The following is a 17,022-nucleotide window of genomic DNA, read 5'->3' as shown; positions in this document are numbered from 1 at the left end:
AAGGGCAGGGTCTAGGCAAACAGGGTTGAGTGACTTGCCTAAGGTCATACAGCTAGGAAGTGTCAGAGGCCAGATTTGGATGGTTAGCTAACTCTTGCTCATTCAGGAGTCCTTTGTTGAGTTTCCCTAATTTTCTCCTCATCACAGAACAGCTTGAAAGTGTCTGAGACAGTGGCCTCTTTCCATGCTCCATCCTACTCTACTCCTCATCCAATCTAGATACCTAGCACCATTCTTGGCAATAGTAGATGCTTAGTAAATTGTTGATTGTTGATTGATTGGCCAAGAAGGAGTTGGACAAGATTGGGTGTTCTTAACCTTTTTTTTTTTTTTTGCATGTCATGGATCTCTGGTGATCTAGTGAAGCCCAGGGCCAGAGTAATGGTTTTAAATGCATAAATAGCCTTACTTTAGCTCAGGTGTGCCACATCCTTCTGCTCAGAGGTTTCCCTTCAGAAACTCTCTATTGGCACCAAAACAGAATGTAAAGTCCTCAGCTTAGCCTTTTCTAATCTGGTTCAAATGTGCCTTTCCAGGCTTTTTCATGTAACACCTTTTACACATTCTGTATTCCAGCAAAAACTAGATGACTTCTCGTTCCCCAGATTCAACCTCTCATCTCCCACCTCTGGGTGTTTGCACTTACCATCTCTCCTGCCTCAAATGTACCCCTTCCTCTTAGCCTCTCAGTTTTCTTCTCTTCCTTCAAGGCTCAGCTCAGAAGCCATGAAGTTTCCATGAGGTCCTCCCTAAGCCCCTCTGCTGATAATGTTCTTCCCCTTCTTATATATTGCTCTGTCTATTCTTTCTCCCTACCCACCCTTCATTACTCTTCACCTTCTATTTGTCATCCTTATGTTTGTCATGGTGCATCTCATCCAGGAGGCTGAAAGTTCCTTAAAGCCAGAGCCTGGTTTTCTTTCACTGTTTCCCTGGTGCCTATCATCGTGCTACATACATGGTAGGGGCTTAAGAAGGGTTCATACTAGGTTGAATTAAATTATCCCTTGAGTTTAAATCACATTTTAATACTTCTCAAGTATTTATGAATCCATATTTCACCTGGTCCTCTGTGAGGTAAGTCGAGAGAGGGAATATTATCCCCATTTTACAGATCCAGAGAGGCATAGAGCTGATTCAGTGACTAAGCCAGGGAGAATTCCCAGGACACTTGGCTCCCACCCCTGGGCTTTTGTCCACTGGTAACCCAGTGCCTCCACCTCGTACCCCACTCTCAGCCTCACTCTGTATGTGTTCTTTACAGTCTTCCACCAAAAGCCTTCGAGCAACCATTGGAGAAGCCTTTGAGCGCTTGCACCGGCTGCTACGCGAGCGACAAAAGGCCATGTTGGAGGAGCTGGAGGCGGACACAGCCCGCACCCTGACGGACATCGAGCAGAAGATCCAGCGCTACAGTCAGCAGCTGCGCAGGGTCCAGGAGGGCAGCCAGATCCTTCAGGAGCGGCTGGCTGAGGCTGACAGGCACACCTTCCTGGCCGGGGTCTCCTCACTCTCCGAACGGTATGTGGCAGGGAAGGGGAGCTGGTCCTCCATCCATCCTCCCTGGCTGGTCTCTTCTTCCTTCCTCCCCCTCCCCTCTGTTGGCTCCTAGGGGTCAATTCTAATTGTAAAAGTCAACAAGGGATCATACCACCTGGCTATGCCCCCCTCTTAACTTCTTTCTTCCTCTTCTCCCCCATCCCTGCTTCCTCTTCTCCATCCCTGCTTCCTCTTCTCCTCCATCCCTGCTTCTTCTCCTCCATCTCTGCTTCCTCTTCTCCTCCATCTCTGCTTCCTCTTCTCCTCCATCCCTCTTCCTTTTCTCCTCCATCTCTGCTTCCTCTTCTCCTTCCTCCCTGCTTCTTCTTCTCCTCCATCTCTGCTTCCTCTTCTCCTCCATCCCTGCTTCTTCTTCTCCTCCATCTCTGCTTCCTCTTCTCCTCCATCCCTGCTTCCTCTTCTCCTCCATCCCTCTTCCTTTTCTCCTCCATTTCTGCTTCCTCTTCTCCTTCCTCCCTGCTTCCTCTTTTCCTCCATCCCTGATTCCTCTTCTCCTCTATCCCTGCTTCCTCTTCTTCATCCCTGCTTCTTCTCCTCCATCTCTACTTCCTCTTCTCCTCCATCCCTTCTTCCTCTTCTCCTTCATCCCTACTTCCTTTTCTCCTCCATCCTTGCTTCTTTTTCTCCTCCATCCTTGCTTCTTCTTCTCCTCCATCCCAAGCACCATCTTGAGTGGGGCAGGGAGGGCTGCAGACGCCTGGGATTCCATGGGAAGCGAGCCACTGATCCAGAGCACTCTCCTTCCAGGCTCAAAGGGAAAATCCACGAGACCAACCTCACCTACGAAGACTTTCCCACCTCCAAGTACACGGGCCCCCTGCAGTACACCATTTGGAAGTCGCTCTTTCAGGACATCCACCCTGGTAAGGGGCTTCCCAGCCCTCCTTCTGGATCCAGGGGGAGGCAGCATCTTCCTGGGGAAGGGTGGTGGGGGCTCCCCAGCTTCCTGCCTGGGGCAGGGGGACTCTGGGTCAGAAGCAGAGGCAGGAAGGATGCAACAGCCAAAGCAAGGGATGGATCAGGCCAAGAAGCCGCTTCTCATCAGAAGAAGGTACGAGACCTCGAATCCTGGCAGAACAGGCGGTCCATGAGAAAGAACCTTAATCTTCCTGGCTAAACTTTATAATAATAATAACAACCACGACAATAATAGTCATGGTTATTATTATTATTATTACTTTATAGTGCTTTTAAGATGTACAGAGTGCTCTATAGTATCTGGTTTGCTCTCCACAAAGCCGTGAGAGATAAGAGCTATTCTTATCACCCCCATTTTTAAACAGGAGAAACGGAGGCTAAAGGAGGGTAAGTAACTTTCTCAAGGCCACCCAGCTGGTGTCTGAGGTGGGATTAAACTCAGATCTTCCCAGCTCTAGGTTGAGCACCCTTCTCCCTGGGCCCCCTCACTGCCTTCTAAAAGGGAGGAAGAGCTGGAACTCACTCCAGGTCCAGACTGGACGCCTCCCCTGGAAACACGACAGAGCAGACCCCAATGTGAAGCAGACGAGCTGCAGGGCCGTTCTGGGGGGCCACCGTGTGTCCCCTACAAGGTGGGAATCTCGGCAGGGGCTCTGCAGAGTCTGAGCGCAGACAGAGGCTGTTTATGTGTGTTCTTCTGGCTCAGAAAGGGGAGAGCAGCAAGGCTACGACCACCAGAGAAGGCTCCCTGGGGGAAGGGGAATTTGGATGGAGGGAAATGAAGAGACTATTTAGGGAGCGCCAAGCAGGGGATCCTGTTCCCCCTTCCATGCGGTCGCAGGTAGAGTCTGGATCAGTCTTGGAAGCAATCAGTAATTCACACTGTAGTTCACAAACCAGTGAAAGTGTAATGGTAAGGAGATGCACTGATGTGGAAATGGAAATCCAACCCCCCAAAAAAGGGATGAGCATCTCGCTAGGCTCAGTGAATTTGTGTCACAGGACCCAGTGTGTGCCCTTTCCCAAAAGAACTGAGAGATATGATGGCTGGGCCACTGACCAAGAGAAGGTGCCGCAGGCCCAGAGGAGGACGTGCTCCTAATTATCATTTTAATTTTATGGTTTCAAAAATGAAAATTAGTTACATATTTTCTAGGGAAGTCATTCCTTCTACTTGAGCCTTCATTCCCTCATCTGTAAAATGGGAATAAGACTTGCCCCAATTCCTTGGACATAGCTGTGCTATAATGTCTTTTATCTGATCTGAAGTCTGCAGCAGCACCTAATGTATGAGGCAGGTAGGGTCAGTATTATCTTCGTTTTACAGATAAAGTTGGTGTTGTTCAGTCCTTACAGTCATGGCCAGCTCTTCATGGCCCCATTTGAAGTTTTCTTGGCTAAGATTCTGGAGTGGTGTGCCATTTCCTTCTCCAGCTCATTTCACATATGGGGAAATTGAGGCAAAAAGGGTGAAGTGACTTGCCCAGGGACACACAGTCAAGATACTGGAGTGGTGTGCCATTTCCTTCTCCAGCTCATTTCACATATGAGGAAACTGAGGCAAGCAGGGTGAAGTGACTTCCCTACATACAACCAGTAAGTGCTTGATTTGAATTCAGGTCTTCCTGACTCCAGGCCTGGCACTCTATCTACTATGCCACCTAGCTGCCCCTCAGGAGAAACACAATGCAATGGAAGTGACTGGATTTGGAGAAGCTGAGTTGAAATTTCAGTTCTGCCACTCACCTTTGTGACTTTGTATGAGCTATTTCCCCTTCTCTTTGCCTCAGTTTTCCCATCTGTAAAATGAAAGGATTGACCCCTAAGAAGGTCCATAAGGCTCTTTCCACTCTGACTCCATGATCCATTGATCCTGTGATTCATTGGGAGTTACACAGTTGGGTAGTGATGGGTACAACTAAAACCTGGGTTTCCTGGCTCCCACAAGTGATGGTGGCATGGATCGTGGGATCCTAGACACAGAGCTGTCTGGAACCTCAGGGGCCCTTCCTTTACAGCTGAGGAAATGGAGGTTCCTGAGGTTCAAGGATTTGCCCAAGGTCACACAGTGACTCTCCTGGGAGGGATCTGAACCCGATTCCTTCCCTTTGACTTCAAAGCCAGGGCCGCTTCCTCTGTGTGGCTGCCTTATTCCGAAGGAGCATAGGTCTGTAAGCCCCTCCCCAGATCCTACACCCCAGACTGAAGCCTGTCCATTTGTCCTGGCTTATTGCCCAGTCTGCACCGAGTGAGATTCCCAGGGTCTTGGGGCCCCGGAGTGCAAGAACTAGATGGTGAGCAGTGAAATTACCTTCCAAAGAGCATCATCAGGTTAGGCCAATAGGGAGATGGGCAGATGCAGGCCTTTAGCCAAAGACTGTCAGAACTGGGGGAGATCTTAGAACAGAGAATGTCAGATCTGGGAAGGAGCTTAGAACAGAGAATGTTAGAGCTGGGAGAGACCTTAGAACAGAGAAGGTCAGAGCTGGGAGAGACCTTAGGACAGAGAATGTCAGAGCTGGGAGGGATCTTAGAACACAGAATGTCAGAGCTGGGAGAGACCTTAGAACAGAGAATGTCAGAGCTGGGAGAGACCTTAGAATACAGAATTCTAGGGCTGAGGGAGATCTTAGAACACAGCATGGCACAGGTAAAAAAAGCTTTAGAGACCATGTATTCCAAGCCCCTTATTTTCCAGAGAAATAAACTAAAGGTTCATTCATTCAGGAGACACTGACTGAGGACTTTGGCATGACTGCTGCCCATGGTATATACAGAGATGAACATTACTGGGCAATAAAGCCTAAAGGAGGGGATACCCTGGGAGCCCAGGATTTTCTGTGGCTTCCCTCAGAAAAATCTCCTAGAATGCCCAGATTCAGTGCCTTCCTCAACCACTGGCTTTATCCAATCCCTCACCTCTCTTTGGCTACTTCAGGAGTATCACAAAAAAAGTCTCTCCCGAGCTTTGATCCATTTTATGATTTTAGACATGCCAGGTGGAATAATCTTCCTCCAGCTCCTTGCTCAAGGCAGTGTGGTATAATGGACAGAGTTATCAGCCTTGGGTTTGAGTCTTGCTAGACTATAGACTAGCTGCTCCCTGTCCTCAGTTTCCCTATCTGTAAAAAGAAGATGGTAATACCTCAAGAGTCTACCATATGAGGTCATTAAGTTGAGTGTGATGATACACAAAAACAGGCTTTGTAAACTTCGAAGATCTATATAAATGTCAAGTCAACAAGCAAACTTTAATTAAGCATCTGCTATATACCAGTCAGCTCTTAGGGTGATCTCTCTCCTTGCTCAAGAACTAGAGGTCAGCTAAGTGGCTCAGTGTATTGAGAGCCAGGCCTATAGACAGGAGGTCCTGGGTTCAAATTTGACCTCAGACACTTCCTAGCTGTGTGACCCTGGGCAAGTCACTTAACCCCCCATTGCCTACCCTTACCACTCTTCTGCCTTGGAGCCAATACGCAGTATTGATTCTAAGGTGGAAGGTAAGGGTTAAAAACAACCTAATCGTGGTACACTAATGTGGATCCTTTGCCTGGCCTTCCAGACCTTTCACCTAACTTGTTTAAACTCAGCTCTCTTAAGTCTTCTTGCCATGGATACTCTATACTGCTCTTTTCCATGCCATTTCTCTGCAGGTACCACTCAGGAAAGATCTAAGAGATGCCCTTCCCTCTCCCTCTTGTGAATCCCTGTTCTTCCCTCCCTTCTTTAGACTCACCTATTCTAGGAAGCCTTCCTTGATTAACTTCACCTCATTCGGATTCCTCATTTACTCTCCAGTCCCTTGGCACTGCCTGAATTATTTTAATTGGCCTTTGTTTGCATGTTGCTTTGCAAGTGTTTACTTATGTGTGAGAGATGTTTCCCCAATTAGGATGTAAGCAATCCAGGAATGAGCCTCCTGTTTCTCGAGCGAGACTGGAGAGGAAGTCTGGATGCTGGCGATGCTTCAGAGACAGATTCCTTCTCCTTGCCTTTCCTGGGCCGCTGAGAGGGGGCTCCCAGTGTGTTTGACAGAAGAAGCCCGCAGCCCCTTTGGGGACTCCTCTAGCCCAGAAGCGAGTCTCCTGAGCCTTTTGCTTCCTTTCCCTGTTGTAGCCACTGGCCTCCTAAATCTCCTTCCTCTCAGTGCTAAAGCTTGCCTCTGTTAGATTCCAGGTCCAGCCAATAAGCATTTATTGAGCATCTGGTATTTGTATGAAGATAGGAAGCCCAAAATGAAGCTTTCCCTGTATTTTGAGCTTATGCCCTACTAGGGGTCAAGAGTAGAAAAGGAAGGAGGAGCTATTGGGGGAAGATCCAGCGTTTAACCAGATAAGTATAAAGTTGATAATGTGAGGAGAGAGAGGAACAGTGACTACTTAGAGGGGGTCACACAAGCCAAACCTTGAAAGAAGCTAAGGAGTCAAAGAGATGGGGGTAAGAGGGAGAACATTTGAGGCACGAGGGTAGTCCATTTGTGCCAAGACATGGCCGCCATGCCAAGTTTGGGGATTCCAACTGGTTGTTGCTGCCACTGCTATTTTTAGAAGATTAAAAAATGAGATGGGGGTATAGTAGAAAGAATTTTGACCCAGGGTTTAATTCTGTATTCATCTGCTTTAGTGTTTGTGTGCCCTTGAGCAAGTCATTTCTTCCAGAGCCTCATTTTCCTTATCTGTAAAATGGCAGAGTTAATTTGAACAGAATCTCAACCTGAGGTTCACAGATGCCCAAGGGGACCATGGATAGATTTCAGAAGTTTGGTAAACTTGGATGGGGCAAAGATCACATCTTTATTCTCAGTAGCCTTTGGTTTTCTTGGTCATTTTTTTGTATTTTATTTTATACATTTAAAAATATGATACTGAGAAGGAAAAGGTGCATAAGCTTCACCAGACACTGCCCAGGAGGTCCGGGATGCAGAAAAGTGAAAACCCCCTAGACAAGCTAGTCTCTAAGAACCCTTAGAGCTTCAATAGTCTGTAGCTTTAAACCATGAGGAAGGTGACAAAGTAGAGGAAATGGCCTAGGTTGAGTGTCCAAGGGTCAGGCTTCTGGCTTAAAGCTGGAGGGGCCCTTGGCAGTTTTCTAAACTGACACCTACATTTTTTAGAGGAGAATTCTGAGGTCCAGACAAGTTCAATGAGTTGCCTGCGGTCACTCACATCAGTCAGCCAATAAATATTTATTAAATGCCTTTGGTGTGCCAAGACTGTACTAAAGTGGTAAGCTTACAAAAAAGAGGCAAAGGACAGTCCCTGCCCTCAGGGAGCCTGCAACCTAATGGGCACATGGATTGTCACAGGCAGAGCCAGGATTTACAAGAAGGCCACCGAATCATAGATTCAGAGTTAGAAGGGATCTAGTCCCACCTCCCCCTCGTTTTACAGACAAGGAAGCTGAGGCTCAGAGAGCACATGATTTACCCAGGGTTACACAGCCAGATCTTTTTGACTTCCATTCCAGTACTCTCTCCATCATGTTGCATTGCCTTCCGTTCATGGGGAGGACAGAGATAAAATTTATTTATTTTTTAATAATTTTTTCTTTATTTTATTTCAGTAACAAATTGACACTTAAGTTTTCCAAGGTTCCATAATTCATGTTGTTTCCCTACCCCCTCCTAGAGTTGACAAGCAATTCCACTATATATACATGTAATGCATGTATACATGATAATACATGATGATACATGTAACACATATATTATCACAGAGATGAAATTTAATACGAGCAAGAGGCCAAAAATAATGGAAAGGAAGACGAAAATGATTCAGATGAGATCTGGGAACGAGTAATAAAAATACAGGCAGCTAGGTGGCTCAATGAATAGGGAGCCAGGTCTGGAGACAGGAGGTCCTGGGTTCAAATCTTGTCTCAAACACTTCCTAGCTGTGTGACTCTGGCCAAATCACTTATCCCCAATTACCTAGCCTTTACCAGTCTTCTGTATTTAGTATCAATATTTAGTATCAATTTAGTATCAATATCAATACTATCAATATAGAACCTATATTTAGTATCAATTTAGTATCAATATCAATACTATCAATATAGAACCTATATTTAGTATCAACAAGGGCTTAAAAAAAAAGATAATAACAGCCAACATTTACAATGTTCCAGGCACAGTGCTATGCTTCCAGGACTTAGTTGAGAACAAATACCAGATCTGGTAACCATAGGAAGGGTCCCTTCATGGAGCCTGACTGGCAGACTCCTGATAAAAATGGTTAATAGAATGTTTCTCCATGAAGCCTTCTCAGCATCCTCTCCTCCCAACTTAGAAATAATCTTTTGACTGTCCTGTAGTCAGCATGAAAATCTCCAGCATTGAGGCATTTGCAACATCCTGGAATCTCCAATTTGGAAAGAACCCCAGGGGTGATCTAACCTAACTCACAGCCATCCTGGAATGCTGAGAAGGGGGAGAGAGATTGAAGTCACTGAGGATGACAGTAGGAGCCTTGGTGGGGAGGATCTGAAATCTTCCGGGATGGTGGAAGGGTCATGGAGGGTGGTCGATGACCATGGAGAAGGGTGGTGGAAGTCTATGGTGTGGATCTTGAAAAAGGAGCATGTTAGTGACCTGAAAGTGGTTTAGAAGTGACCAAGGAAAGAAGAAGGAAAGCAAGCCCGGCATTACCACAGCACCGGGTATTTGGAAGATGATTAATAAATTCTTGTTGACTTGACTTGACTGAGCTCTCTTTCCCCTACTGAGCCAGAAACATAGAAGATGGCAGCAGATGCAGCATCAGCCAGTAAGCCCCTACATTTCCTAACCCAACATCCTACCCTCCCTTCCCCCCTCCTCACTCTTTCCTGCTGCCATGATTTGCCCATTAAAATTGCTGACGTGCCAGGGAATCTTGGGGTCAGACAAAGTTCCATCAGCATCAAGGGATGCTTCCGTTTCCCATACTGCCTTCAGCTCAGCAAGCCCAGGAACAAAGAGTGTTTAGTCCCTTTCTTCACCATCTCTGGGGGCCCAGCCTTCGTCGGCTCCAGGCAAGAATTCCTCAGCCACTTGGAATGCTGCAGAGAAGTCCGATTTTTGTCCCACAGGATGTGGGGCAGCCTGGAAAGCATTTTCTGGTGACTGGAGGCTTTTCCACTTCACAAACAATCTCTGAGCCTGTGCCTGTCTGGAGAGGCCACACCTAGGACCCATGAGGACTGTCCAGAGGAGTGCTGGCTTGTTAAAGTCCAGAGCAAGCGCCTAATCAATGCCCATTGATTTGTCATTATCTAGAAATAACATAGAAGTGTCAGGAACAGATTTATTACAGAGGCAGATTTTTTGGGGGGGGGTAAAGGAGCCAGTGAACAGCAGAAGGCATCTAAGCAACCATCCAGTTACTGTGGGAGCCTGCACTGGTCTGGGGAAATGCAGGGCACAGTTTTGGGCACCTCTGTTCTGTCACCTCTAGACAAAGAGACAGAGACATGCTTATTGCATAGAGCAGGGTGACTACAAATAGCAGTGAGAACATTGCCACCTTCCTTTGAAGAGTCAGTCCCCAAGAAACACAAAAACACGTCACAGCCTCCAAGCCACAAATCCTCGCCTCAACTCAAAAAAAAAAAAAAAAAAAAAAAAAAAAGAGCTGGAGCAAGGATTCTTCTAAAAATAAAAAGCTGAGGCTCAGGGAAATTGGGAACTGTGTTGGTTTTTTTTTTTTTTCTTTTTTTGTTCTCCTATGCTTTCCCTGCAATACTGGAGAGGATACATGGAGGATATTATTACAGATGTGTCCATCTGATGGCCTTCACCAAATGATAGCAGATGTCCCCAGCAAGGGAAGACAAAACAGCAGATTAGAAAATGGATAAGACTCTATGGATAAGACTAATCATTTTAATGCTACCTTTGCCCTTGGTGAGACACCCCAAACCAAGAAAGAGCATTCAGAGAGACTACATTTTGATGTGAAATGCAAAACTTATAAAAATCCAATCTACTTATGTAATAGAAGCACTTTAATTGAGTTTTCGTCATGGTCAAAGAATGAATGAGTGAAAGCATTCATTAAATATCTGCTGTGTGCCAGGAAGAAACTTATTTAAACAAATGGCGACCTGTGGTGAGTAGGCCTGGAAATGGCGAGCCAGCTCTAGTAAGGACTGTTGTTATAGGCCTTCACTGGAATTGGACCTTAGCCATTACACATGCCTTGTGTTTTGGGACACAGTGATCTGTTCTTGACTGTCTATGTGAATGAAGAGCAGTATAATTAATAATGATGATGATGATGATAATGGCAGCCAGGTGGTTCAGTGTATTGAGAGCCAGGTCTGGAGATGGGAGATGAGGGTTCAAATCTGGCCTTAGACACTTCCTAGCTGGAAGACCCTAGGCAAGTCACTTAACCCCCATTGCCTAGCCCTTGCCTAGCTCTTCTGCCTTGGAACCAATACACAGTAGTGATTCTAAGATGGAAGGTAGAAGTTTAATAATAATAATAATAATAATAATAATAATAATAATAATAATAATAGCATTCATATAACAGTTCAAGATTTGCAAAGCACTTTCCACGTGTTATCTCATTTGATCTTCATAACTGCCCTGAGAGGTAGGGGCTATTATCATCACCCTGTTTTACAGATGAGGAAACTGAGGCAAACAAGTGAAGTGGCTTGCCCAAATCTTCCTGACTCCAGGCCTGGGGCTCTTATCTACCATGCCATAAAATTGGACCCCTTTGAAACAGAGACTAATCTCCCAAGTTGAGTCACAACCATGGCCCAGACTTTTTTGATGTTTCCTTGTTGGTTGGTTTGTTTTAAAGGGCCAGGACCAGGGCTCAAACCCAAGTGAGTGAAATTAAATCGTGCCCCAGGGAGGAGCCTGGTGCTCAGCAGCCCAGCCAGCTTCTTCGCAAAAGCCTTCTTCTTCCCCCCTCCTGTCTTGCTCCTTCCCCAGGCATAGTGAGCATGGCACTCGCCCCCAGCAGGCCCTGGTCTAAGCCAAACCCGCTGATTGCCCACGTCCCCTGGGCCTCGGCTCCCTGATCTGTAAAGTTAAGAGGGCTGGACTGGATGACCTCTGCCAGCCCTTCCATTCCCAGATCCACGGACTAGAAAAACAGACTCTGTCCTTATTTTGATGAAAATAATGTCTCTGTTGGAGCTTTTCATTTTTAGCATCATATAAATTTTTGGTTATATCATCTTTCCTTGTCGTCTCATCCCCAAAACTCCCTCATGTAACAGAGGAAAACAGTCCAGCAAGAGCAAGCAACTGCCTGTGACCATGTGCACAACATGACAGCCTATGGGCTGCCCCCTCTCTGTCAAAAGAAGGGACATGCCTCTGACTCTTCCCTGGTGATCTTCATTTTTGTTTCATTCGCATCATTATTATTATTAGTTGTTGTTGAGTTGTTTCAGTCACGTGTGACTCTTTGTGACCCCATTTGGGGTTGTCTTGGCAGAGGAATGGTTTGCCATTTCCTTCTCCAACTCATTTCTCATAGAGGGGAAACTGAAGCAAAAAGGGTGAAGGGATTTGCCCAGGGTCACAGAGCCAAGATACTGGAGCAGTGTGCCATTTCCTTCTCCAACTCATTTGACAGATGAGGAAACCGAGGCAAGCAGGGTGAAAGGACTTGCCCAGGGTAATACAGCTTAGTAAGTGCCCAAGACCAGATATGAACTTGGGAAGATGAGTTTTTCTGACTCCAGGCCTGGCTCTCTATTCACCACACTACCTTGATGCCCTTATATTGATCATGATCAACTCAAGTCAGTGAGCACCTATTAAGCACCTATCATGAGCCTATGCTGAGTGCTGGGGAAAAGAGAAAAACAGTCCCTGTCCTCCAGCAGCTCACAGTCTAATAGGGGAGATAACACATAAACAACTATGGACAAAAAGTTGATGACGTGATAGATCAGAAATAATCTTCCCAGGGAAAGCATTAGCATTAAAGAGGATCAGAGAGGGGGCAGCTGCATGGCTCAGTGGATTGAGAGCCAGGCCCAAAGATGAAGGTCCTGGGTTCAAATCTGGCCTCAGATACTTCCTAGCTATATGACCCTGGACAAGTCACTTAACCCCCATTGCCTAGCCCTTACTGCTCTTCTGCCTTAGAACCAAAACCCAGTGTTGATTCTAAAATGGAAGATAAGGGTTTAAAGAAAATAAAGAGGATCAGAAAAGATTTTTGAAAGATGGGATTTGAGCTGGGACTTTGAAGGGAAGCCAAGAGGTGGAGATGAGGAGAGAGAGAGAGAACATTCCAGGCATGGAGACAGCCAGAGAAAATGGATAGAGTCCAGGGATGGAATGTCTTTTATAGGAAACAGGAAGGAATATCATTGGATCAGAGTATATTGGAGGGGAGCATGGTATAGACAGGAATGGAAGGAGGGAGCCAGGTTATAAATTGCTTTAAAAGCTAAACAAATTTAGCTTCCAACACTTTCTAGCTGTGTGACCCTGGGCAAGTCACTTAGCCCCATTTACCTAGCCTTTATCGCTATTCTGCTTTGGATCTGATACTCAGTATTACTTCTGAGACAGAAGGTTAAAAAAAAAGCCAGACATTGATCCTGGAAATGATAGAGAGTCACTGGAGTTTATTGAAAAGGGGTATGACATGGTCAGACGTTGGCTTTAGGAAAATCAGTTTGCCAGCTGATGGGAAGATGAATTAAAATGGAGAGGGCTTGAGTTAGGGAGACCAAACAGATGGCTACTCAAGTGGTCCAGATGGGAGTCAGTAAGGGCTCCTTACCAGGGTGGTAGCAATGTCAGAGCAAAGAAGGGGGCACAGAACAGATTGCGTCTGAGGGGTGAGAGAGAATGCAGAATTGAGTGTATAACATCTAGGTAGTTAACCAGGGTACCTGAGAGGATGGGGGTACCTTCTATAATCAGAACAAGTTAAAAAAAGAATTGGGAGCAAGGGTATGGAGTGATAATGAGTTCTGGTTTTAGTCAAGTTGAGTTTAAGATCAAACTTTATTAAGTACCTACTATGTGCCAGGCATGGTGCTAAGCAATGAAGACACAAAAAGAAGCAAAAGATAGCCCTTGCCCTCAAGAAGCTTGCAATCTATGGGACATCCAGTTTGAGGTGTCTGATAGCCAGTTGAAGATGCAAGACTGGAGAGAGGTTAGAGCTTGGTAAGTTGAGCTGGGAATCATTAGCTAGAGATCATCATTGAACCTATGGGAGTTGACCAAGCAAAATAATATCTAGGAAGAAGAGAAAAGAGTCCAAAGCCTAGGGGGATAGTCACAATTTGTGAGCATGGTCTGAATGAAGATCTAGCAAAAGAGACTCTGATCAGACAGATCGGAGGAGAACCAAGGAGAAAGGAGTGTGACAGAAACTGAGAGAAAGTATCAGGGAGAAGTCATCTGACTGTTAGAATCCACAGAGAGGTCAAGAAGAATGAGGATTGAGGAGAAGTCATTAGATTTTGGAATTAAGAGATCATTGGGTTGTAAATGGGACAGCTGGGTGGCATAGTGGATTGAGAACCAGGCTAGGGATAAATCTGGCCTCATACATTTCCTAGATATATGACCCTGGCCAAGTCACTTAACCCCATTTGCCTAGTCCTTACCCTTCTGAGTTTGTTACTGCCCCTTAGAAAGTAAGGGGTGGGGGAGGAAGAGGGAGATGGGAAGAAAGAGAAGAGGAGAGGAGGGGAGAGGGAGAGAGAGGGAGAAAAGGAGAAAGGGGAGAGAGAGAGAGAGAGAGAGAGAGAGAGAGAGAGAGAGAGATGGAGAGGGAGAGATATGGAGAGGGAGAGAGGGAGGGAGACAGAGACAGAGGGAGGGAGAGAGAGAGAGCACATGAGCATATTGGTAACTTTGGAGAAAGCAGTTTCAGTGGAATGATGAGGTTGGAAGCCTGACACAGAGGTAAGAGAGAGACGGGAAGAAGTAGAGGCATCAGTTATAGGGGTCTTTAGCCACAAATAGGAAAGATATAAGAATGGGGGAGAAAGATTCGGAGTATGGGTAGGTCAAGTGAGGATCGTATGCATTGCTCTTTTGGTTTTTTATTTTGCTCTGTACCCTTCATCTTTATTTTCCCACATTTCTCTGAATTCCTCATATATATTCTTTCTTGTGGGACAACAATCTGCTACTTTCATACACTGTAACTCGAATTTGTTCAACCATTCCCCAATTAATGGACACCAACTTTGTTTCTGATTATTTTTGCTACCACAAAAAAATTGTTGCAATAAATGCTTTAGTATATATGTATGTATGTATGTGTGTGTGTGTATATATATGCATATATATATATTTTTTTCCCCCCCTTTCTCTTTTGGAACTCCTTGGAGCCTACTTTCAGGAGTGAGATCTCTAGCCTGGAACTATTTTATCCCTTTTGCTGACTTAGAGAGGTGATTAAGTGTTTTGATTTTAAAATGGCCTTTTCTTTCAGCCTTGGAACCTTGCTGGGTTCCAGGTTCCTGGAGATGGAAAAGTATATAGCCTAATGTGCGTAGACATTAAAAACGATTGTTGTAGAGGCAACGAGGTGGCTCATTGGATTGAGAGCCGGCCCTGGAGTCCAGAGGACCTGAGTTCAAACATGATCTCAGATACTTCCAAGTTGTGGGATCCTGGGCAAACCATTTAATCCCCATCACCTTAACCCTTAGCACACTTCATGTTGATTCTAAGGCAGAAAGTAAGGGTTTTAAACAAAAAAAGAATGATGACTGCCGTGTGGTCACAGCTCTGTAGGGATGATCCTGTCCCTCAGCGTTTCTCTCTTTTCCTCCACAGTCCCGGCTGCTCTCACCCTGGACCCTGTCACTGCCCATCAGCGGCTCATCCTGTCTGATGACTGCACGATCGTCGCCTACGGGAACCTCCACCCGCAGCCGCTGCAGGACTCGCCCAAGCGCTTCGACGTGGAGGTGTCCGTGCTGGGCTCGGAGGCGTTCGGCAGCGGCGTCCACTACTGGGAGGTGGTGGTGTCGGAAAAGACCCAGTGGATGATCGGGCTGGCTCATGAGGCGGTCAGCCGCAAGGGCAGCATCCAGATCCAGCCCAGCCGAGGCTTTTACTGCATCGTCATGCATGACGGTAACCAGTACAGCGCCTGCACGGAGCCCTGGACCCGGCTCAACGTCAAGAACAAATTGGAGAAGGTGGGCGTCTTCTTGGACTACGACAAGGGACTCCTCATCTTCTACAATGCAGACGATATGTCGTGGCTTTACACCTTCCGGGAGAAGTTTCCGGGGAAGCTGTGTTCCTACTTCAGTCCCGGTCAGAGCCACGCCAATGGCAAGAACGTGCAGCCTTTGCGCATTAACACGGTGCGCATTTAGTGGCCGCTGCCCTGGAGGAGTGGGCCAGGGAGCTGGGAGCTCGGAAGGAGGGATGGGATGGGGTCTTCCTTAGAGGACCTCATGGTGCCTCCTCCCTGGCCTGCCTCCACTCTGTGGGATCGGCTAGCCCACTCCCCTCGGCAGACCCCCACCCTGGCACTTCTACCGCCCGGGGTCTTGCTGGATGGTGGCTGCCCCAGTGGGCTGTGGCCTCAGGGAACCAGAGAAGTCACTTCTCCCTGGACAGCGGCAGGCTTGCCCAGGACCTGTCCGGGGATCCGCTATGTCCCCCTCCACCACAGGGGTGCTTTCTTGACTCAGATCCCCATTGACCCAGTGGCCATTCTTGACCCCTAGGGGATTTCTTAAGGCCTGAGAGCTCTAAACCCCGGCACCTGCCTCAGATTCCCCAGCACTGTTATTCCTCCTCCTTTTTTTCCATGGACTATGCACATCTCACAGCCTCTCCGAGCAGCAGCCTCTCCTGATCACCGAGGCTGCAGGTTCCCTCAGTGCTACCATCTCTCTCAAGCATGAGAGTGAAAAAACTCAGTGCCTCTTGGGAGGGAGAGCCCTTCAGGAGCTCCCTCGATGCCAGCCCCTTGGAGGCAGACCCTGGAGGGGGTCTAGCCTTGATAGGTGACCAGTCCACGGACTCCCTGCCCTAGCCTCAGAGATTTGAGAGAAAGATGTAGGGTTTGGGAAATGGGATTGCCAGAGGGCAGGCTTTGGGGCCGGAGGAACTCTTCCCCCTGGCCTAGGCATGCCATTGTGTGAAGAGACAGGTTTGGAGGAGGAAGGATCATTTCTTCAGTGAGAAGCAATTATGGCTTTTCAAATGGAGCTTAAAGATGAGGAGAAGGTTTGGGAAAGGAGGCTTTAGGGGAACAGATCTCTACATTTAACACTCTGTACCCAAATCAGGGACTCTAATTAAGTGTCCAGCAAGAAGAAAAGAAGCATAGGATGGGCCCCAGGCCTGATCCTCGTGAAATAAATGACTCTAGTCTGGTCTAGTCCATGCATCGTGTATCCCTAATAAGACCACGGAGCTTTTGGCTCTGCATGGAAAGGACAGTCCAAAGGACTTCCAAAGCTGCCTTTGTGTGGCAGGCCTGCCCAGAAGTCTAGGCTCCAAGAAGCCTGCTTCAGGAAAGGAAGAATTCTCCATCCATACCTGATCCCCGCTCGCTGTTGGAATCAGGCCCAAGCCTTCCCCTAGTTCAT

At 46.9% G+C, this 17,022-nt stretch overlaps 1 protein-coding gene across 1 annotated transcript in view; it reads left to right on the top strand.

Moving 5' to 3' along the window:
* TRIM62 (tripartite motif containing 62) overlaps positions 1-15,795 on the top strand; it is a 57,610-nt gene extending 41,815 nt beyond the window's left edge. The window contains exons 3-5 of the mRNA XM_044671405.1: positions 1,265-1,521; positions 2,308-2,423; positions 15,245-15,795. Of these exons, the coding sequence (XP_044527340.1) occupies positions 1,265-1,521; positions 2,308-2,423; positions 15,245-15,795 (924 nt within the window). The remainder of the gene's footprint in view (positions 1-1,264; positions 1,522-2,307; positions 2,424-15,244) is intronic.
* Positions 15,796-17,022: the final 1,227 nt, after the last annotated feature.

Source organism: Gracilinanus agilis, chromosome 3, assembly GCF_016433145.1.
Source record: "Gracilinanus agilis isolate LMUSP501 chromosome 3, AgileGrace, whole genome shotgun sequence".
Taxonomy (NCBI): domain Eukaryota; kingdom Metazoa; phylum Chordata; class Mammalia; order Didelphimorphia; family Didelphidae; genus Gracilinanus; species Gracilinanus agilis.
This window is presented reverse-complemented; position numbering and strand designations above follow the sequence as displayed.